Here is a 16,975-nt window from a genome sequence, read left to right as displayed (position 1 = left end):
AAATCTGAATTAACTTCTAAGATTACTCCATGGTTTATGCAGTTTCCTTTTTACTAGTTCATGCTAATTTTATGCTGTTTTCCCCCTCCCCCCCACAACATAATTCTGGAATGGGAGATTGAGCAAATTCAGGACCATTTTCTCTCATCTGTTCTTTACGCTTCACAAACACGTTATTTGCATGGACAGAAAAGCAGTGTTTCATTAGACTGCCTGCTCTTCAGAGATCGCTGACTTCTAGGCTGAAATGTTCTTAAGAGTGACAACTAGGAAGACCTAGAACATATTTTAGCTTGCTCTAAGGACCTTGTGCTCCTCCAAGCAGAACTAATCCTGTAGTAATTCACCCAGAAACAGAAGAACAAACAACTATGAAACACTGTTACTGACATTATATGCTTTATCAGTTCCTTCATAAAACTGTTTTGACTACCAAACACACAAATAATTTAGATTGTTTAGTGGTAGTGTTACTCTATGCTTGCAGGCATCAGGGCAGTACTAAGATAAAATGTACAGCCCTTCATAATAGTCATGCTCTGCAATCCTTCAGCTGCCCAAATCCAAGCTGTACCAAACTCCCTCGTCTAGCTCTGTCAAACTGCACATTAGTAAGCAAGAAAGAGATTCACAGAAGAATTTCCAGAAGGACAAAAAACCCATCAGGTGTGTCAAATCTCTGACATTCAGAAACCATTTGGGGAAAGCAGCACACGCTGACTTAAGCACTAAAGTATGGATGCTTTAATTAATCCGGGGTGAATTTAATTGCTTTAGTTAAGTGGAAATCGGGTTAAAAATGATGCAGAGTATGCTGGGGTGTGTTAAAAACATGACATATGAGTTGGATGAATCGATAAATTAAAAGCGCACAGATGTTTTAATTAAACCCAAGAAAGTTAACGAAGATCACTGGAGACTTTTAAGCCTATGATTAATTCAATTCATTTAAAATACCTGTAGAGATATGGGGATGCCTCCATTTTGGGAGTTATAGAAGTTCTCAATCAATAAGTACTTAAGCTGTTCTAAAAAAAAATTGCAGGGTTTTTACAGAAGGGACTGAACATTAATTGCACAATGAATATTTACATTGTTCTGAACACTCAACAAACTTTTGCTTTGGTCAAAATTTATCAAAAAGGTCACAGTTTTTCTCATTGCATCCAATGTGACCTTACCTGTCAGAAAGCCAACACTTTCTATTCCCTCTACCATTCTACAAAGTACCTATTTCCATTAGGAAGCAGCTTTTGCTTACAACTACTACAGAAAATCTGTGTAAGAAATATGTCTTCCCACACTATCTAGCAGTAATTACCAGAACCACGGCAAATTTTTGAGGTTGGTCACTTAGTGCAAGAAAGTTTAGCCTCATGAATAGACCCTTCTAAAACTTTTAATAACAATCTTCCAACCATTTTGATTGGAAAAGACCTTTAAAATCAAGCATAACCACCAGCCTAACACTGCCAAGCCCCACCACTAGACCATGTCCCTCAGCATCTCATGTACACATCTCAAACATCTCCAGAGATGGTGACTCCACCACCTCTCCGGGCAGCCTATCCCAGTGTCTAACAACAGCAGCTCTGCAACTATCACTAAATAAAGGAAAGATTGTAGTTCTCCATGCAATACACTAAGATGGTTAGCAAAATGGTAGACTGGTTTGCAGCCAATCCAGTTATAACCATGCCCTCTCTGTCATGGTTAAGGAGCAGCACAGTTCTATTTCTTTGTCACATGCATCAATGCATTCAAGGAAATAGAAATTACACTGCTTCTGGTTTACCACAGGAGAAATGTTACTGATCGGTTTGCCATAATCTCAACTTCGTATTTTACTGTGGGAACTAGTAACACAGAATCAGAGCCGTGAAATTCCTGATTTAGATATAAGCAATGAAGTTGATACAACTACAAGAACATGCAGAGAAATAAATTTTATTTTCTACCAACAGATGGAAATAAACAGCTGTTGAAATCAACTACTGTCATAGGCAAGCATGTAGATCTTCATTTGTATGTCTTGATAACTTCATCACTAGAAAAAACTGAAGAGGAAGGGAAAACTAAGCTATTTCAGAGATTTCAGTAGCTATCTCAGTGGAAAGCATGAGTGAGGAATCAAAGAGATAATGTTTCAAGCTTACAAAAAGCAGCAGTAAGGACAAACACCAAATACCAGAATTATCCTTCCAAACATATGTGTTACGATTCATTACAGAGAAGCACTAACAGTGTGAAGTCATTTATGCATCTAGGAAAAGAAATGAAAAAGTGAAATAGTTCTTCAAATATTTTTTGTAAGACTTTGCACCATTCCAGCAAATGGTGTAAAAACTATAACTTCTCTGGTAATGGTTTAGCTCTGGCTACATAGCAGTGCAGTAGATATAAGGACTGCACACATAGGCTGCAGAACTCAGGGTATTTAAACCCCAGACTGCTTAGATCTCATTTTAGTAACTACTATTTGCCCTACTAAATTTGCCAGAATATATTTAAATCATAACATGATTAATTGTGCAGTTCCACATTAGCTGCAGACATTTCAACATTTCCCTACATTCAAATTAGAAATTGCTCTGTTTATTTGAGAAAGTGAAGGGGGACGATAGCTAACTGAATTTAATCTCACCCAAATAAGGTCTAAATATAGGAAAGGATCTAAATTACATGTTCAAATCTAGGTATATAGGTAGATATGAAAAAGTAATGCGTGCTAAAACCTGAAGCTGTGATTTAGGGCTGTTTCTGCTTTTCAGAGATGGGAAATGTCTGAGGATCTCTTAATAACTGTATTTCTAGAATGTAATTCACAATAGTACTTAATCACAGTTGCTTCAACAACATTTGCCATCATTGCAAGGAGTCTAAGATTATCCCAACACAATCACAAAGACAAACTCTCAGAACTTAATGAAATAAACAAATACCAGTACAAGTCCATGGAGACAATGCAATGTAAAAGCATAATGCAGATTGAGACACAATTAAACGCACTAGCCAATTAAACATGAAAACAAATTACATCAGAGTGAGTGCAATTCAGCTCAGTAGAGTACAGTCAGAGCAGAGAAGTTATTAGCTACCAGTCGAAGTATTTTAAGATTGGAAGAAAGATTTTTGGCTTGCCAGAAACTAAGCTGCACAATGGTTTGCATCCTGCATGTATTTGTATGCATGTCCACCTCCTTGCTGCACTGGAAACCTTTTGAAATGTTCTATTTATTGGAATTCCATTGAAATAGAAAATATTTGTGCAAATAGATGTGCTGTTGCTCCACGTGTATAAGAATAGAAGAAAGATAAAGCGAAGTAACTGATAATAGAGCACGCTTCGAAAGTAGCTGTGAGACATCAAATGAAGGTACCTGCCTTTTAATAAGCATGAAAATATTACTATAATACTTTTAAAGAAAAAGCCATTAATAAGTTTTGACTGTGTTTCTATGTGCTTTCCATCTTTGACATAAGCAAAGCAAACTTCCTTATCATGCCAAGGCAACGTAAGTCATTTCTGGTTTGTAGGCCTCAGCTACAGTACTGCCCGTCTTTGGTCTTTGAATTTCTACAGGCTGGGTAATAAGCGATCAGATAAAGATGCACTAATGTTCACTAAGATCAGACACTCATAATTACTCACAGGCCCATTTCTTCTTACCTATCATATTTTATCCAGTAATGACATTAGCAACTTCTCTCACTTACTTCCTTTCTCCTTCATTACTGAATTTCTCAACATTCCTCAATTTTTCCTTAATCCTTTTAGCTTTACCTTTGAAATTTTCTCCTACAGAAAGGTATCTACATTCTTAGCTGCACTGCTATCCTGCAAGCTTTTTAGGAAAAGGAGTCATATCTAATTTCAAGTTCATACTCTGCAACATGAATTTTGAAACATATGAAAGGGCAATGCAATCCCCAGGCACAAATTTGGCTATATGTTTACTGGTGGTTTAATACAGAAAACAAATACTAATTAAGTTGCTATACTAGATGCAAGTATTGGGTATATTTAACAACATTAAGTAAATATCTTTTAAAATATTAAAGCTTTTTTTCTGCCTCATAAAGACACAACTATAACAAACAGAAGGATGTGCTTCTAAATAACAGGAGTAGCTCCACTTGAAATTTTTCAGTACAAGTTCTTCTGCAGATAAATTCTTTATAACCCTGAATTCGATGTTGAAATCAGCAGAACCCACAAAAGCTTTAAGAATAACGAGAGGTTATTATTTTTGCTTGTTGAAGTCAATATTTTTAAGGTCTGTTTTCTCAAATATTCAGAATTGTAAAAGTAGCTCTTGGGTCCTATTTTGACTTTGTACACAGTCCCTTGCAAAGAATGCAGAGAATATGAAGCACCAATTCTGGCCCTGCACAGGCTGGGGAATAATCTGAGTACTCCTACATCACTATCCTGTAACAGCACATGCCCTGCAAATGTCTGCTAACCCTCACATTTAAACTACAATGTACTACAGCAATAGGTACACATTTTTAAAGAGTGATGAAATGTTAGGCTGCTAAATGACTTATGCTGTAATAGAAATTTAACATGGTATCTGTTATAGAATCCTTGACTCCAGGCTCTCCACTTCCCTACTTTACCGCTAATCTGCAATGGGGTTAATGAGGATTGATGAGGAAAGCTGCAGACTAGAAATGATGGCTCCTGTATCCTATTCCTTATCGCCCTACTGATGTGCCTTGAGCACTTTTGGAGCCATGATCACTAACAATCAGAAAGAATTCAGCCTGTGACCCCTTTAGTTCTTGACTTCTGTTTGAATTGCCAATTAGAAAGAGTTAGTGCTGGATTTTTGTGTTGGCTCTACTTGTCTAGCAGATACTGGATCAAAGCTACGATCTCATTTCATGCAGGCAAGCTAGTAGCTGACAGACAGCAATGACCATCAAACATTGTCAAAACAGGTTACATGACCATTTATTTATTCTTTAATTATTCTAGGCATAGTTGATGGCACAAAACACTTTTCAGAGAGTGTACTGCAGTTCCGTAAAACTAAGAAAACTGAGGGCAGACCGGCAAGCACTGTCCTATACATAGAACTCATTGGAAGGCAAGTGAGGCCATGATCAGTTCTCCAGAAATGAAAAACATCTGCTAATAAAATGAGAGACTAGGAAAAAGACAAAGAAATTGATAACAAAGGCATTTTAAGGTATTGAATCAGAGAGGTGGGAACTGCTGGAGAGACACATTGCCAGAGACAGACTTGTCTGTTCAAGTATTAAAATGATGTTTCCACCCACTCTGAGAGAAGACTTGAGTGACAGGCCAGGGTTGTGCCGCTACCGCAGCACATATATAAACTGGCACACATACACACATAAACATGCAAAACCCAAAACCAAACCCACCCAGAAAGAGATACTGTGAGAGAAACTGAAGGTGCTGAATTTTGTCAACTGCAAGAAAGGATGTGAGATATGTGTGGGTGATAAGTCATGAATTCAGTTACTTCCAAAGAAAGGCATACTCTTCTTTCTTCTTTTTTTTCTGAGTAGGGTGGAAGTGATAAGACATGCTGTGATCATGAACACAGAAAATACTTGCCAATAATTTGTTATTTCTCCAATTTCTCTTTTCTCTCTAACCCACTACTTCTCATCCTGCATTCTTGCACAACAGACAATTCCACCTGTCATTAGCGTCTACAGTCTGAATGTTATTTTTGACTCACCTGTTTCCTTGCCCCACGTTCAGTCTTTGATAAAGTCTTACAGATTTGTTCTGCATTGCATCTCAGTCAGAATCCTTGCTTTAGCTTTTGGCAAATAAAATTTACATTTAAAACAACATCTTTTTATCCAGCATTAATTGTTTTCAGTCATGTGTGTGTGCGACTGCTGCAAAAACCATGTGGTTAATCTTTTAACCTAATCTTCAGCTACGCGGTTCTTCCTTTCCAGACCTGTGTCAAGTCCTTTTCCTCTTACCACATAGAACATGAACTTCATGCTACAACTGCATTTACAGACCCGTTTCACCTCAGAATGCTCACTGCTAGAATTCTGACTACAATTTCTCTGTGACTTTGAATACTTTGAAAATCAAGTTTTAAAAGAGCTTTTTTTTGACCTCTTTCCTATGCTCTGTCTCCTTTGGAGGCCTCATTTGCCTTCCATTATCCACATGCTGTTATCTATCTGCCCCATTATTGCTCTTGAAAACTGCTTTTTACCACTGTGTTCCTCAAAGCTGACAACAGTCACACTGCCAGTATGTTTAAAACACTGCACCTATCACATTTTTTGCTTGTATCTCACATCCCGAAGACATAAGTTTCTAATTCATTCCCTTTCAATCCATATTGACAGGGTAAACTGTTTTGTTTTGCTTGTAAAGCACTAACCACAATAGATTAGCTTTAACAAGTACTATTGCTCATGACTATATATTTATAATGCCATCAGATGGTGTTTTCCTACACTATTGTTACTCTCCTGCTCCTTTTTCTGCCAAACCAATCTGCTTTGGGTACCACCATGTTTAATTCAACCTACTTCTCTAAACTGTATAACCTGTTACTGCATAAATTAGTTGTGAGTCACTTGAATAGTACGAGACAAACATTCACCAGTTTGACTGTGCCATGGAAGGTGTGAAGTGATGAGTCACCACAGGTCCCATCTCTTCTGTCAAGCTACAAACATGTGCAAAGGAGAAAGGCTGCTCAGTATCACCTCACCTTTCCCTTCAGAGTCCAGTGAGCTTCTGTCTGCTTGCACTATTTTCAGTTCTTAAAATTTCTCCAAGTTGTGAAGGAAAATATTGTTTTCCTTACTCACATAGAGAAGAAATACGTATTCCTATACATTACCAGGACAGGCTGGACACCTTTCATTCATTTGGGCCACATGCTCTACAGCAATGAACAGAATACTGAATTATTGAGCAAGATGCACTCAAAAATTTATGTTTTCCCTACTGCAATCACTCCCAGAACCTTTTATGCCACTGGGAGCATTCTGGACATGGCACTAAGAGAATAGTTTCAAGCAGAGAATTCAACAGACGAAAAAACATTACTTTATGCACTATTGCCCAAGCAATAAGCCTCTGAATAACCTCAGAGCAAGAAGAGTCCCAAACAACTGAAATCTGAATAACAGCAGAGAAAAAGCATGAATTGCTACTTCTAGAAATTACACCTTACTTACCTAATAATTGACAGCTTTTTACATTTGTATACAAAGATTAGCAGTACACACAGAACAAAGGAAATGGCAGTGATAGGAACTCTTCTTGTGGTCTGGGCAATCATCAGAAACAGCAAATCCATTAGAATAAGTTTAAAAAGAGATAGACTGCACTTTACAGCTTAGTAACTATTTCAAACTAAATAATGTTGCAAAAGAAATAAAAAGAAATTTTAAACAAACCTACCCTTCTTTTTATACTTATTAAAGTGGCGCCGTCCTTTGCCAGTAAGCCAAAAACAAACAGAATGAAAATAAAAGAATGAAAAACCCACATAAGGAGAACAGGGAAAGAAACTGCGAATAACAGAAATCTGAATCGTTAGAGTTCTTAAAGTCAGATTAAAAAATTCAACTGATCAAACATGGTATAAATTTCTGGTTTAAAAAAAAATAAATCCAAAAGCCTTCAATCCATTGAGATTTAAAATATTAAACATGTTTCTCATTACATCATTGCATAATCAACTAAAAGTATCTGCTAAATGGCAACTTCATGGCAGCTGATGTGAGTCACTTGACTCAGTGTTTTTCCTTTTACAAATGGGACAGCATCATTTAACAGACTACTCTTACCATGTCAACTCAGAAATCCCATGTGATGGTACATCCTTTCACCTTTTCAGATTAGCTAGATAGGCTTATGATGCAAATCCTAGTATTTTAACATGCAAAATTAAAGGAGGCTCTGAGCACATTTGTCAAACAGTATATGACACTGTCTTTGCAAGTATTTTTGTACAAGGGATGGACGAGTTGCATGCCCCTCAGATACACTGTGAGATGAAACAAAATTAGAGCCAACTCTGAGTCACTTCTAGGAACCCAATTCATTGAAACATTGAACTCTGCAAATGATGAAAAGGAGGACATGAGGAAGGTTGTCTGCTTGCAGATTTACCACAGAACTTGGAACTCGAACATCAAACTATTATCAGACAACAGTGGGAACACTAAGTAAAAGAAGGACATCTTGAAATAACGTGGGTGGTAATGTCACAGAGGTTACAGGAAAAAAGAGATGAATATTAAACAGTGACAACACATTAAAATAACACAATCATAGCTGCCTGTCTGATTCTTTAATTGATCCTTGGCCATAGCATTGCTTCTTATCAAAACTCCTACAGATAACTGTGGACAGAAGTTTACCCACAGTGCAATTCACTTAACAGCAAGTCATCCACCAGCTTTAAGTCCACACATTTTCTCTGTCAGGGTACATCTCTAACCACCGAATTATCTTTTGATTATCAGACTTGCTTTTTCTCATATGCTGTATTTTATCCACGAGATTAAAACTTATCATTATCTTCTTTGTGTATATGTGTGTTAGATGTTAATTAGGTTTAACTCCAAATTACTTCAAATGGCATTTTGCCTGAACAAGGACAGAGTAAATCTGTTGATACTGGCTATTTATTTAAGTTATTTCTATAGGTAAGGGCAAAAAAAAAGAAACCCCCAGTGTTAGGGGAGAAAGAGCGTGAAATTTCTTCCACTTTAATCAGGGCATAAAAGTGTATTTCAGATCATGAGATGGACCAAAACTTCATGTCTTCATAATAATTTTGATGATATTTTTCTGAAGGTAATGGATCTTAAGTCAAATCTGTGCTATCTCTCTCAGACTTCATAGAATCAAAGAATGGTGGGGGTTGGAAGGGACCTTTAGAGATCATCTAGTCTAACCCTCCTGCAGAAGCAGGTTCACCTAGATAAGGTCACATAGGAACATGTCCAGGCGTGTCTTGAAGGCCTCCAAGGAAGGAGACTCCACAACCCCTCTGGGCAGCCTGTGCCAGGGCTCCCTCACGCTCACAGTGAAATAGTTTTTTCTTATATTTAAGTGGAACTTTTTATGTTCCAGCTTCATCCCATTACCCCTTGTCCTGTTACTATCTACTATAGAAAAAAGGGATGTCCCAACCTCCCGACACCCACCCTTTAGATATTTATAAATGTGAATAAGATCTCCCCTCAATCTCCTCTTCTCCAGACTAAACAGCCCCAGTTCCCGCAGCCTTTCCTCTTATGAAAGATGTTCCATTCCCCTGATGATCTTGGTGGCTCTGCGCTGGACTCTCTCCAGCACTTCCCTCTCCCTCTTGAGCTGAGGAGCCCAGAACTGGACACAGGACTCCAGATGAGGCCTCACCAGGGCAGAGTAGAGAGGGAGAAGAACGTCCCTTAACCTGCTGGCCACACTGTTCTTGATGCATCCCAGGATGCCATTGGCCTTCTTGGCCATGAGGGCATATTGCTGGCTCATATTTAGTTTATTATCTATCAGGACTCCCAGGTCTCTCTCTAGAGCTGCTCTTCAGCAGTTCAGCCCCCAGCCTGTACTGGTGTGTGGGGCTGTTCCTTTTTATTTCTTAGAACTACGTGGATGGAATAAAATAGTCAGGAGAAGAGGAGATTGAGGGGTGATCTTATTAACATTTATAAATATCTAAGGGGTGGGTGTCAGGAGGTTGAGACATCCCTTTTTTCTATAGTAGCCAGCAACAGGACAAGGGGTGATGGGATCAAACTGGAACACAAAAAGTTCCACTTAAATATAAGAAAAACCTATTTCACTTTGAGGTGAGGGAGCCCTGGCACAGGCTGCCCAGAGGGGTTGTGGAGTCTCCTTCCTTGGAGGTCTTCAAGACATGCCTGGACATGTTCCTATGCAACCTGATCTAGGTGACCCTGCTTCTGCAGGGGGTTTGGACTAGATGATCTCTAAAAGTCCCTTCCAACCCCTACCATTCTATGATTCTATGAAAGTAACCGAGAGAGAGTACCTCTGCACTCTCTGCAAATAGGTTGCAGATAAATCCTCTCAAAATTCTTTGTCTCTGATGCCCTTAAGATCAGCTCTGTAACAGGATTCACTGGTATAAAGGATCAAGCTTCACCTCTACCAAACTTGGGTTTCACCCAATGCAAATTTCTTAGATGGCTGTGTTATGGCACAAGTCAAGTTCTAAAAGCCATCTGAGGAGTTTGTTCCCATTTCTCCACATTTGAGCCTTGCCTCAAATTATTTTATAATGTAGAACTGAGACACTGAAAGATAAGTTGCCAGGGAAATAATAATTAAAACAAATCAGAAGGAAAGAAATTTATCCTTCCATATCATGACAGCTTAAATATAAATTTAACATTACAGTAGATGTACATTAAATGTGTGTCTATACACACAATGTGCTGGAAAAGATTTCATTTGCTATCTCATTTTACTGTGTTTTATCATGCACATGGTCCCAATTTTGATTTCTGTCTTCTGAAGCTGCTCTCATGTATAATCAGCGTTTCAGTAAGCAGAAAAATCTGCAGACATGAGAACAGGTATGGCAGTGCCTGTGAAACAGGTGAGGAGTACAGCCCTTATGCCCTAGCTCAGTCACATATTTCTGGGTATGTCTCATTGTATAAAGATGTGCAGCTATGTGCTTGCACTGAAACACGAGAATTCTGTCAACATACCCATTTTGTCATTTTATGTAGTTTTTCAAGCTTCTTTGTTCTTTAGAAATACCATGATGTCTGACAAGAAAACAGTAAGAGAGTTGAAAGAAGCTTCCAAGAAGTTATTTCTGCTTTTGAGGAGAAAGCGACAACACAGAAAGGATGAAGAAGGAAGCAGAGGAAATGCAGTGAGGGGTAGGAGAAGCCTGACAGATACAGTTTGACAAGTACCCTATAAAAAAGCTATTTATCTGACATAGCCTGAACCAAGTATTTTCTAGCATCAAGGCAGAAGAGAGTGTTGCACAGAGGTTCAGACCACAATGCAGGATTGCTCCACAACTCAAAATGTAAATGAGCTGATTTAATGGCCATGGATGTGTGAAGAGTGGCAGTGAAGCACACAGTCACTGCATGCATACTTTCACAGGTTAACACTACAGAAATGCATACAGCTGTCAACGTGTATTTATAGCACACATTATCACACCATTTACATCCTAGTATACAGATAACTCCTCTAGATATTTGCCAAGTCTCTTAATTTCTCAGGTAATCAAACAACATGCCCCATGCCTGCTGTATTGGAAGCAGTCTTTAAAATGAATAGGGCTAGAACTGAAATAACATCATTAGTTTTCCAAGGCCCTTGGGGTCTTTTGTTAAATTTGGTGGGGTTTTTTTTGCTGAGGCACCTTCAAGAGCCAAAGACGGAGACAAAAAAACCCCAGATTACTCACTCCAGTACAACCACAACAGTTCTTAAAGGAGCATTTCATAGACACACACAGGTATGCTGGATGCCACCCTGCTATACCAGTGAAAGATGTGAAGCACAATTAAGTGTCCTCAGGGCTGGATCAGGAGTCTAAGAAGAAATGAGCATATTTCTAAGGGCCTTCAAGGCACTTCCAAAAGCTTTCAAACACCAGACTTTCCCCCTTTGAACACTAACAACCCTGTCCCTAGGGAAACCTATTGTAAGCATATAATATTGATAGGGTGCCTAAATCTTACAGAAACTAAGAAGGAAGCAAAGTGTAAAATGTTATGACCATGCTCCAGAACAGCAGAGAATACAACCACATCTTTGAATTTAGACATCATATGTGCTGCTAGCTGTATAAACTAAAGAGGACCTCTTTAAGAAATCTTTTCCCTATGACAGCTATCCCAAGGGCTCAGAAAATCTTAGTCAACTCATACTGCCAATCCAAAGATGTCTTTTAGGTTTCTGCATACTTCTTGAAAATCACACATCTCCCAGTTTTAGTTGTCAACATTTACAATCAGCTTTTAAGAAAAAGTTTGCTTTTAAGGTGTTATCAAGTCCTACTTATTTTCCTAAAAAAGGCAAACTTCCTTTGGTCAAAAAGTAATTGTATATGCAAGAAAGATGCTATGTACTAGAAGTAAGGCTGAGTCAAGCCAGAATATACATTAGATGCCATTGACAAAGACATTCGCTCTTCTGTTGCAGACCATATAATGATCATTGGAAAGCATTGATAAGAATTCATCTATTTTTGCAGAAAAGAAAGCTTTTTTGCTATTTGGTGCCTATTACTTTGACAGACAAAAAGTTGTAGTTATGCAAGCTCATCAGCAATGTAGTCATACTTCCACTTGATCGTATGTAACTAAGAGATCTAAACAAAAAAATGCATATTGATTTATTTGAATCTAGCTTGGACTCATGCTAACTAGCAAGCACTTTAGATCCATTCAATACAAACACACTCTGGGGTTATTTGTAAACATAGAGTAAATGATACCTTTAGCACAATCTGCTCCATGAAATCCTGGAAAACAGTGGCAGACACCCGATACGCACTCGCCATTCCCGTGACAATTACGTGGGCAGTCTTGCACTGAATCTGAAATACAAGCACCACAGGCACATTAGTTGATTCCTATTTAGGCTACAATTTGTTTGCTTAATTTTGATTCATTTTATTTTTACTTCAATACTTAAAAGAACAATTTCTATTCGTATTAACACCACAAAGTTCAGATGAAGCAGAAAGGTTTTGTGGCAGGATGAGTAAGGGCAGAGATTAGTGATTTACTGCAGTCACATATTGAGTTCCTGTGCACCATTAGAACTCAAAGTCTTCTGACAGTGTACCAACAGGTAGAAAAGACAGACCCTTAAGAACTCTACAGCTATGTTTGGATTCATATTATGTATCTTATTCGTATTATGTAGCAAATATAATGTTTCATCAAGAAAATCAACTCTTCCTTTTTCAATCAGACTTTGATCTTGCATAACCACTCTGCCACTCTGTATCTTTTTTCCCTTTCATATACATTTAAAGTTTGACTCATGAAACCAATAGAAATATCTGTTGAGTATGACAAAGAGAAGCACTTTTGCTTCAGAAAATATTCTTTATCTCAAATATAAGGTTAGAAGAAAGGTGCAAGCAGCTCTGGAAGAGGATGAAGAAGAGGCCTGTAGAAACAGAGGAATGGGTAATAAAAATAGAGTTAGTTACTCTGAGAAGAGTAAGTATATGTGCTGGTGTTGGCTGGGATAGAGTTATTTTCATATAATAAGAGATTTTATGTTTTACATTTGTTTTAGATTTGTTCTGGAAACAGTGTTGATGATGCAGAGATATCTTAGTTACCGCTGAGCATGTCTTACACAGCATCAAGGCCTTTTCTGCTTCTCCCAGCACCCCACCAGTAAGTAAGCTGAGGATGCACAAGAAGCTGGGAGGGGACACAGCTGGGAGCATTATGCATGATGAAGCCCTGCTCTTCTGAACACCTGATTGCTGATGGGAAGGGTGAACAAATTCCATGTTTTGCTTTGCTTGTGTGCACAGCTTTTGCTTTATCTATTAAATTGTCTCTATCTCAGCCAATAAGTTTTCTCACTTTTGCTCTTCTGATTCTCTCTTCTTGGGGATGAGTGAGCAATTGGCTGTGTGAGGTTTGGTTATACTTATTGTCCACAATTTCTGTTATTATTTGGACAACACATACACTGCTCTGCATAATAATCACCAAGACATAAAATCCCAATCTTGAAATTAATTCTTAATACCACTTTCATTTGAAAGCTGTTGTATTTCAGTGGAATGTATTTTCAATACTGAATTATTGGAACAAAAATCTAATTGGTATGCTGCTACTTTTCACTATTGCTCCCTGTTGTTGTCCTAAACTAAATGGCTCTGTCAGTCCCAGACACCAAACAAATAGCAGCTGTACAACACAGAAAATGAATTTTGGATTTGGAACTAGCAGAACCATACAGAGTATTTTCCTGTCGAATTAAACTGAAAAGAAGAAAAAGATTCGAGCACAACTTTAAATCTAATTTCACAGTTGCAGGACACTAAATAAAAAAACAACTTCTGAAGCAAATTTTCAAAGAAATGTCATTAGCTTGGCCTCTTGAAATGATTCACGTAAACAATGAAAGGAAAAATTGAAATGTAATGCTCAAAGATATCAACATGTCTCATGAAGAAGCTTGTCTATAGATTTATTCATTATTTTGCTTCATGGCACACAAAAGCATTTTCTGTGTATTCAAAATCATGGTAAATTTAGTATTGTCTGGGAGTTAACATCATTTCTGTTATTCTTTCTCCTCTTGCACATCAGAGAAACTTTCAGCTGCCTCAGATCCTTTGATTATGAAGCATCTAATACTAGGTGTGTGTAGAAGAACCTCTGAACTCAATAAAACACTATACTTTTCTCTACATTTTGGTCCAATTACTATTATTGCACTATCAAGTACTCTACCTGACTATTAGACCTTTGATGCTCCTGAAAGCTGTAGCCTAGACCAAGCAACTCTTTTTAAGGACAGCTTATCACAGTTGAAGGTTTTCCAAGCACAACAGGGGCATAACAAGATACAAGCACAAATGTTCTGGTTGTTTTTGAAGCAGCAGAAAAAGCCTTCTAAGGGCAAATATGCAAATGTATATATTTATATATCAACATGCATAGCACCTAGTAACTTACAAAACCACATATAAGCTATAGGAGGAAACCTAAGTTTTCCATTTCAGCTGAGGTTAACAGAAACAATTTCTTCATGCTTAATGACATTGTATTGGTTATCCTCCTACACACTTTGGACTAAAGCCAACAAACTGAATTTTATGCTAATGTGAAAGGAAAAAATTAGGCTTTGCATCATTAATCAGGCAAGACTGGAAAAGGCCTCTGACTATTTTCTATCAAACTTAAAAACTCAGTTGGACATGTTGCAGCTTCTCTTTCCATACGCTAACAGGAATTACAGAATTATACAATACAGTACCATTTAACACTCCACTGGCCAGGACACAATGCCACATAGACCATCTCTGATTTTTTTAATGCCACTGTGACAAATATTCGGCCAAGTTCATTAAGTACTTTGAGGTTCCAAAACATCTTCTAACAAAGCTTGGCGAGTTTAGACTCAGTTTGACTTCAACCTAATGTAACCCTGTTCTTATAACAAAACTGCAAGCTTTTCAGATCATAGGCTAGATGTTCTTCTGCTCTTGATTCCACCATGTTGAGAAAACCATCCACTATTAGATGAGTAGTAAGATGTAAATCAGCATACAGCTAATTAACTGACTCAATCTCTGGGCTGACTGCAAACAATAAACTCATTCACGGATGTCAGTTTCTTCTGCTATCTTTTTACTAAGATTAAACAGCTCTCCTGCTGAATACTGTTCCACCTGAGTGTAAAGAAGCTTCTCCAGAGAAGCAAATAAGAAGTAAAACTGACAGAGATAAAGGAGAGGGATATTAACTAGGGAATACTTTGATCAAGACTGAAGTTAACTGAGTCTTGTTTTCCAGATTGAAACTCAAGATCTATGGGAATGCTAAAGTCTTAAAAGAGAAATCAGCAAACTAAAATCAGTATCCCACTACAGACATTTTGATAGAGTAGTGTTCACGAAAAAAAATGCACAACCTAAGTCTAAACAGGCAAGACATTGAAGATTGTAAGAAAGTATCACAACTTTAAGTAAGGGAAGGTATAAACAGCTTGAGAAGGTACCTACCCAAAATAACTGTACTGAAAGAGACCACCTCTTTGTCTTTGCCATCATTGTAAAATGCCAGGTGCCACAAACCCATGTCCAAATACTGAACAAACACAGCCTCGTTCTGAACGAGGGTCTGAATACTTCGCCGTTCCCGTGGGGACTCCACCACACTCCATTTCTCTTTCCCATCCAAGCGTTCCATGAAATCGTACTGCAGGGTAAAAAAACAGGGAAAAAAAGAACAAAAAAACCCCCACAAACAAAATCCCAAACAAACAGACCTAAATACAGAATGATATTTCAGCTTTTCACAATCTGACACTATATTTTTTTTCTACCTTATAATAAAATGGTATTTCTGGAAGATATGTCAACGCGAAACTTACATTTACTAATTGCACATGGAACACACAGAGATTCTGTGACTCTTACTGTTTCAGAAACAGTGACATAGAATTATGCATCTTTGCTCTGTAAATGTAATAAAAAATGTAGGAATGATATTTCTTGACAGGCCGAGTTTTGAGATAGAAGTTGAAATCAATGACTTGACTCATTAAATTCCAGGTTCTTGCACAGCTTTCAAAGCTGGAAGCCTTCAACCTATGAGAGAAACATCCTTTTCTATGCAATCCCCCACAATAAATTCTTGCTGCAAGAGGAACAGAAATCTCAGACGTAGCTCCAGACATACAATTGAATGGAAGCCCTCAGAAAGTGAAAACAAACAGGAGCAGGACAAACAGGAAATGTCTTTGATGTCAGGTAACTCAGCACTCCATAAAAATACACTGTACAAGTTTTACATCATAGAATATGAGTTGCTTACCTGAGTTTGCATGTGGAACAATCAGGGGCAAGTAGGATACAAAAACCAGAGAGAGCATGGAAAGGAATAACACAAATCAAGTAGCTGAAGGAATTGAATTTATATTAAGGAAAACTGAGAATTTCTGGTTGGATAGTTTCCAAGTAAGGTAGAACATTACATTCATCTTTGGAAAAGGGATCAAAAAGAGCAAGAGATTACTTGAGAGTATAAGAGGGATGGCACCATTAATGGCTTGAAACTAAAAAAAGAAAGAAAGAAATTTAAGATGAATGTCAGATAAGCTTCCCATCTATTAAGCTCAGTAATAGCCTCCCAGTGGAGATGCTACTGCATCACACAATTAAATAGGACTGGAAGAAATATTGGTTAATCTACAACAGGGAATAATTCTACATAACAAAGCAGCTGGACTAGCTGT

The 16,975-nt window shown here is 37.8% G+C and overlaps 1 protein-coding gene across 3 annotated transcripts in view; it reads right to left on the bottom strand.

Annotated features, from left to right (window-relative positions):
- Window positions 1-16,975, bottom strand: part of TENM2 (teneurin transmembrane protein 2) — a 517,058-nt gene that overhangs the window by 86,793 nt on the left and 413,290 nt on the right. For all 3 annotated transcript variants that reach the window (XM_062002971.1, XM_062002972.1, XM_062002973.1), the window contains 2 exons: window positions 15,741-15,936; window positions 12,474-12,575 (listed from right to left, as the gene is read on the bottom strand). In XM_062002971.1, coding sequence (XP_061858955.1) covers window positions 12,474-12,575; window positions 15,741-15,936 — 298 coding nt within the window. The remainder of the gene's footprint in view (window positions 1-12,473; window positions 12,576-15,740; window positions 15,937-16,975) is intronic.

Source organism: Colius striatus, chromosome 9, assembly GCF_028858725.1.
Source record: "Colius striatus isolate bColStr4 chromosome 9, bColStr4.1.hap1, whole genome shotgun sequence".
Lineage (NCBI taxonomy): Eukaryota > Metazoa > Chordata > Aves > Coliiformes > Coliidae > Colius > Colius striatus.
This window is presented reverse-complemented; position numbering and strand designations above follow the sequence as displayed.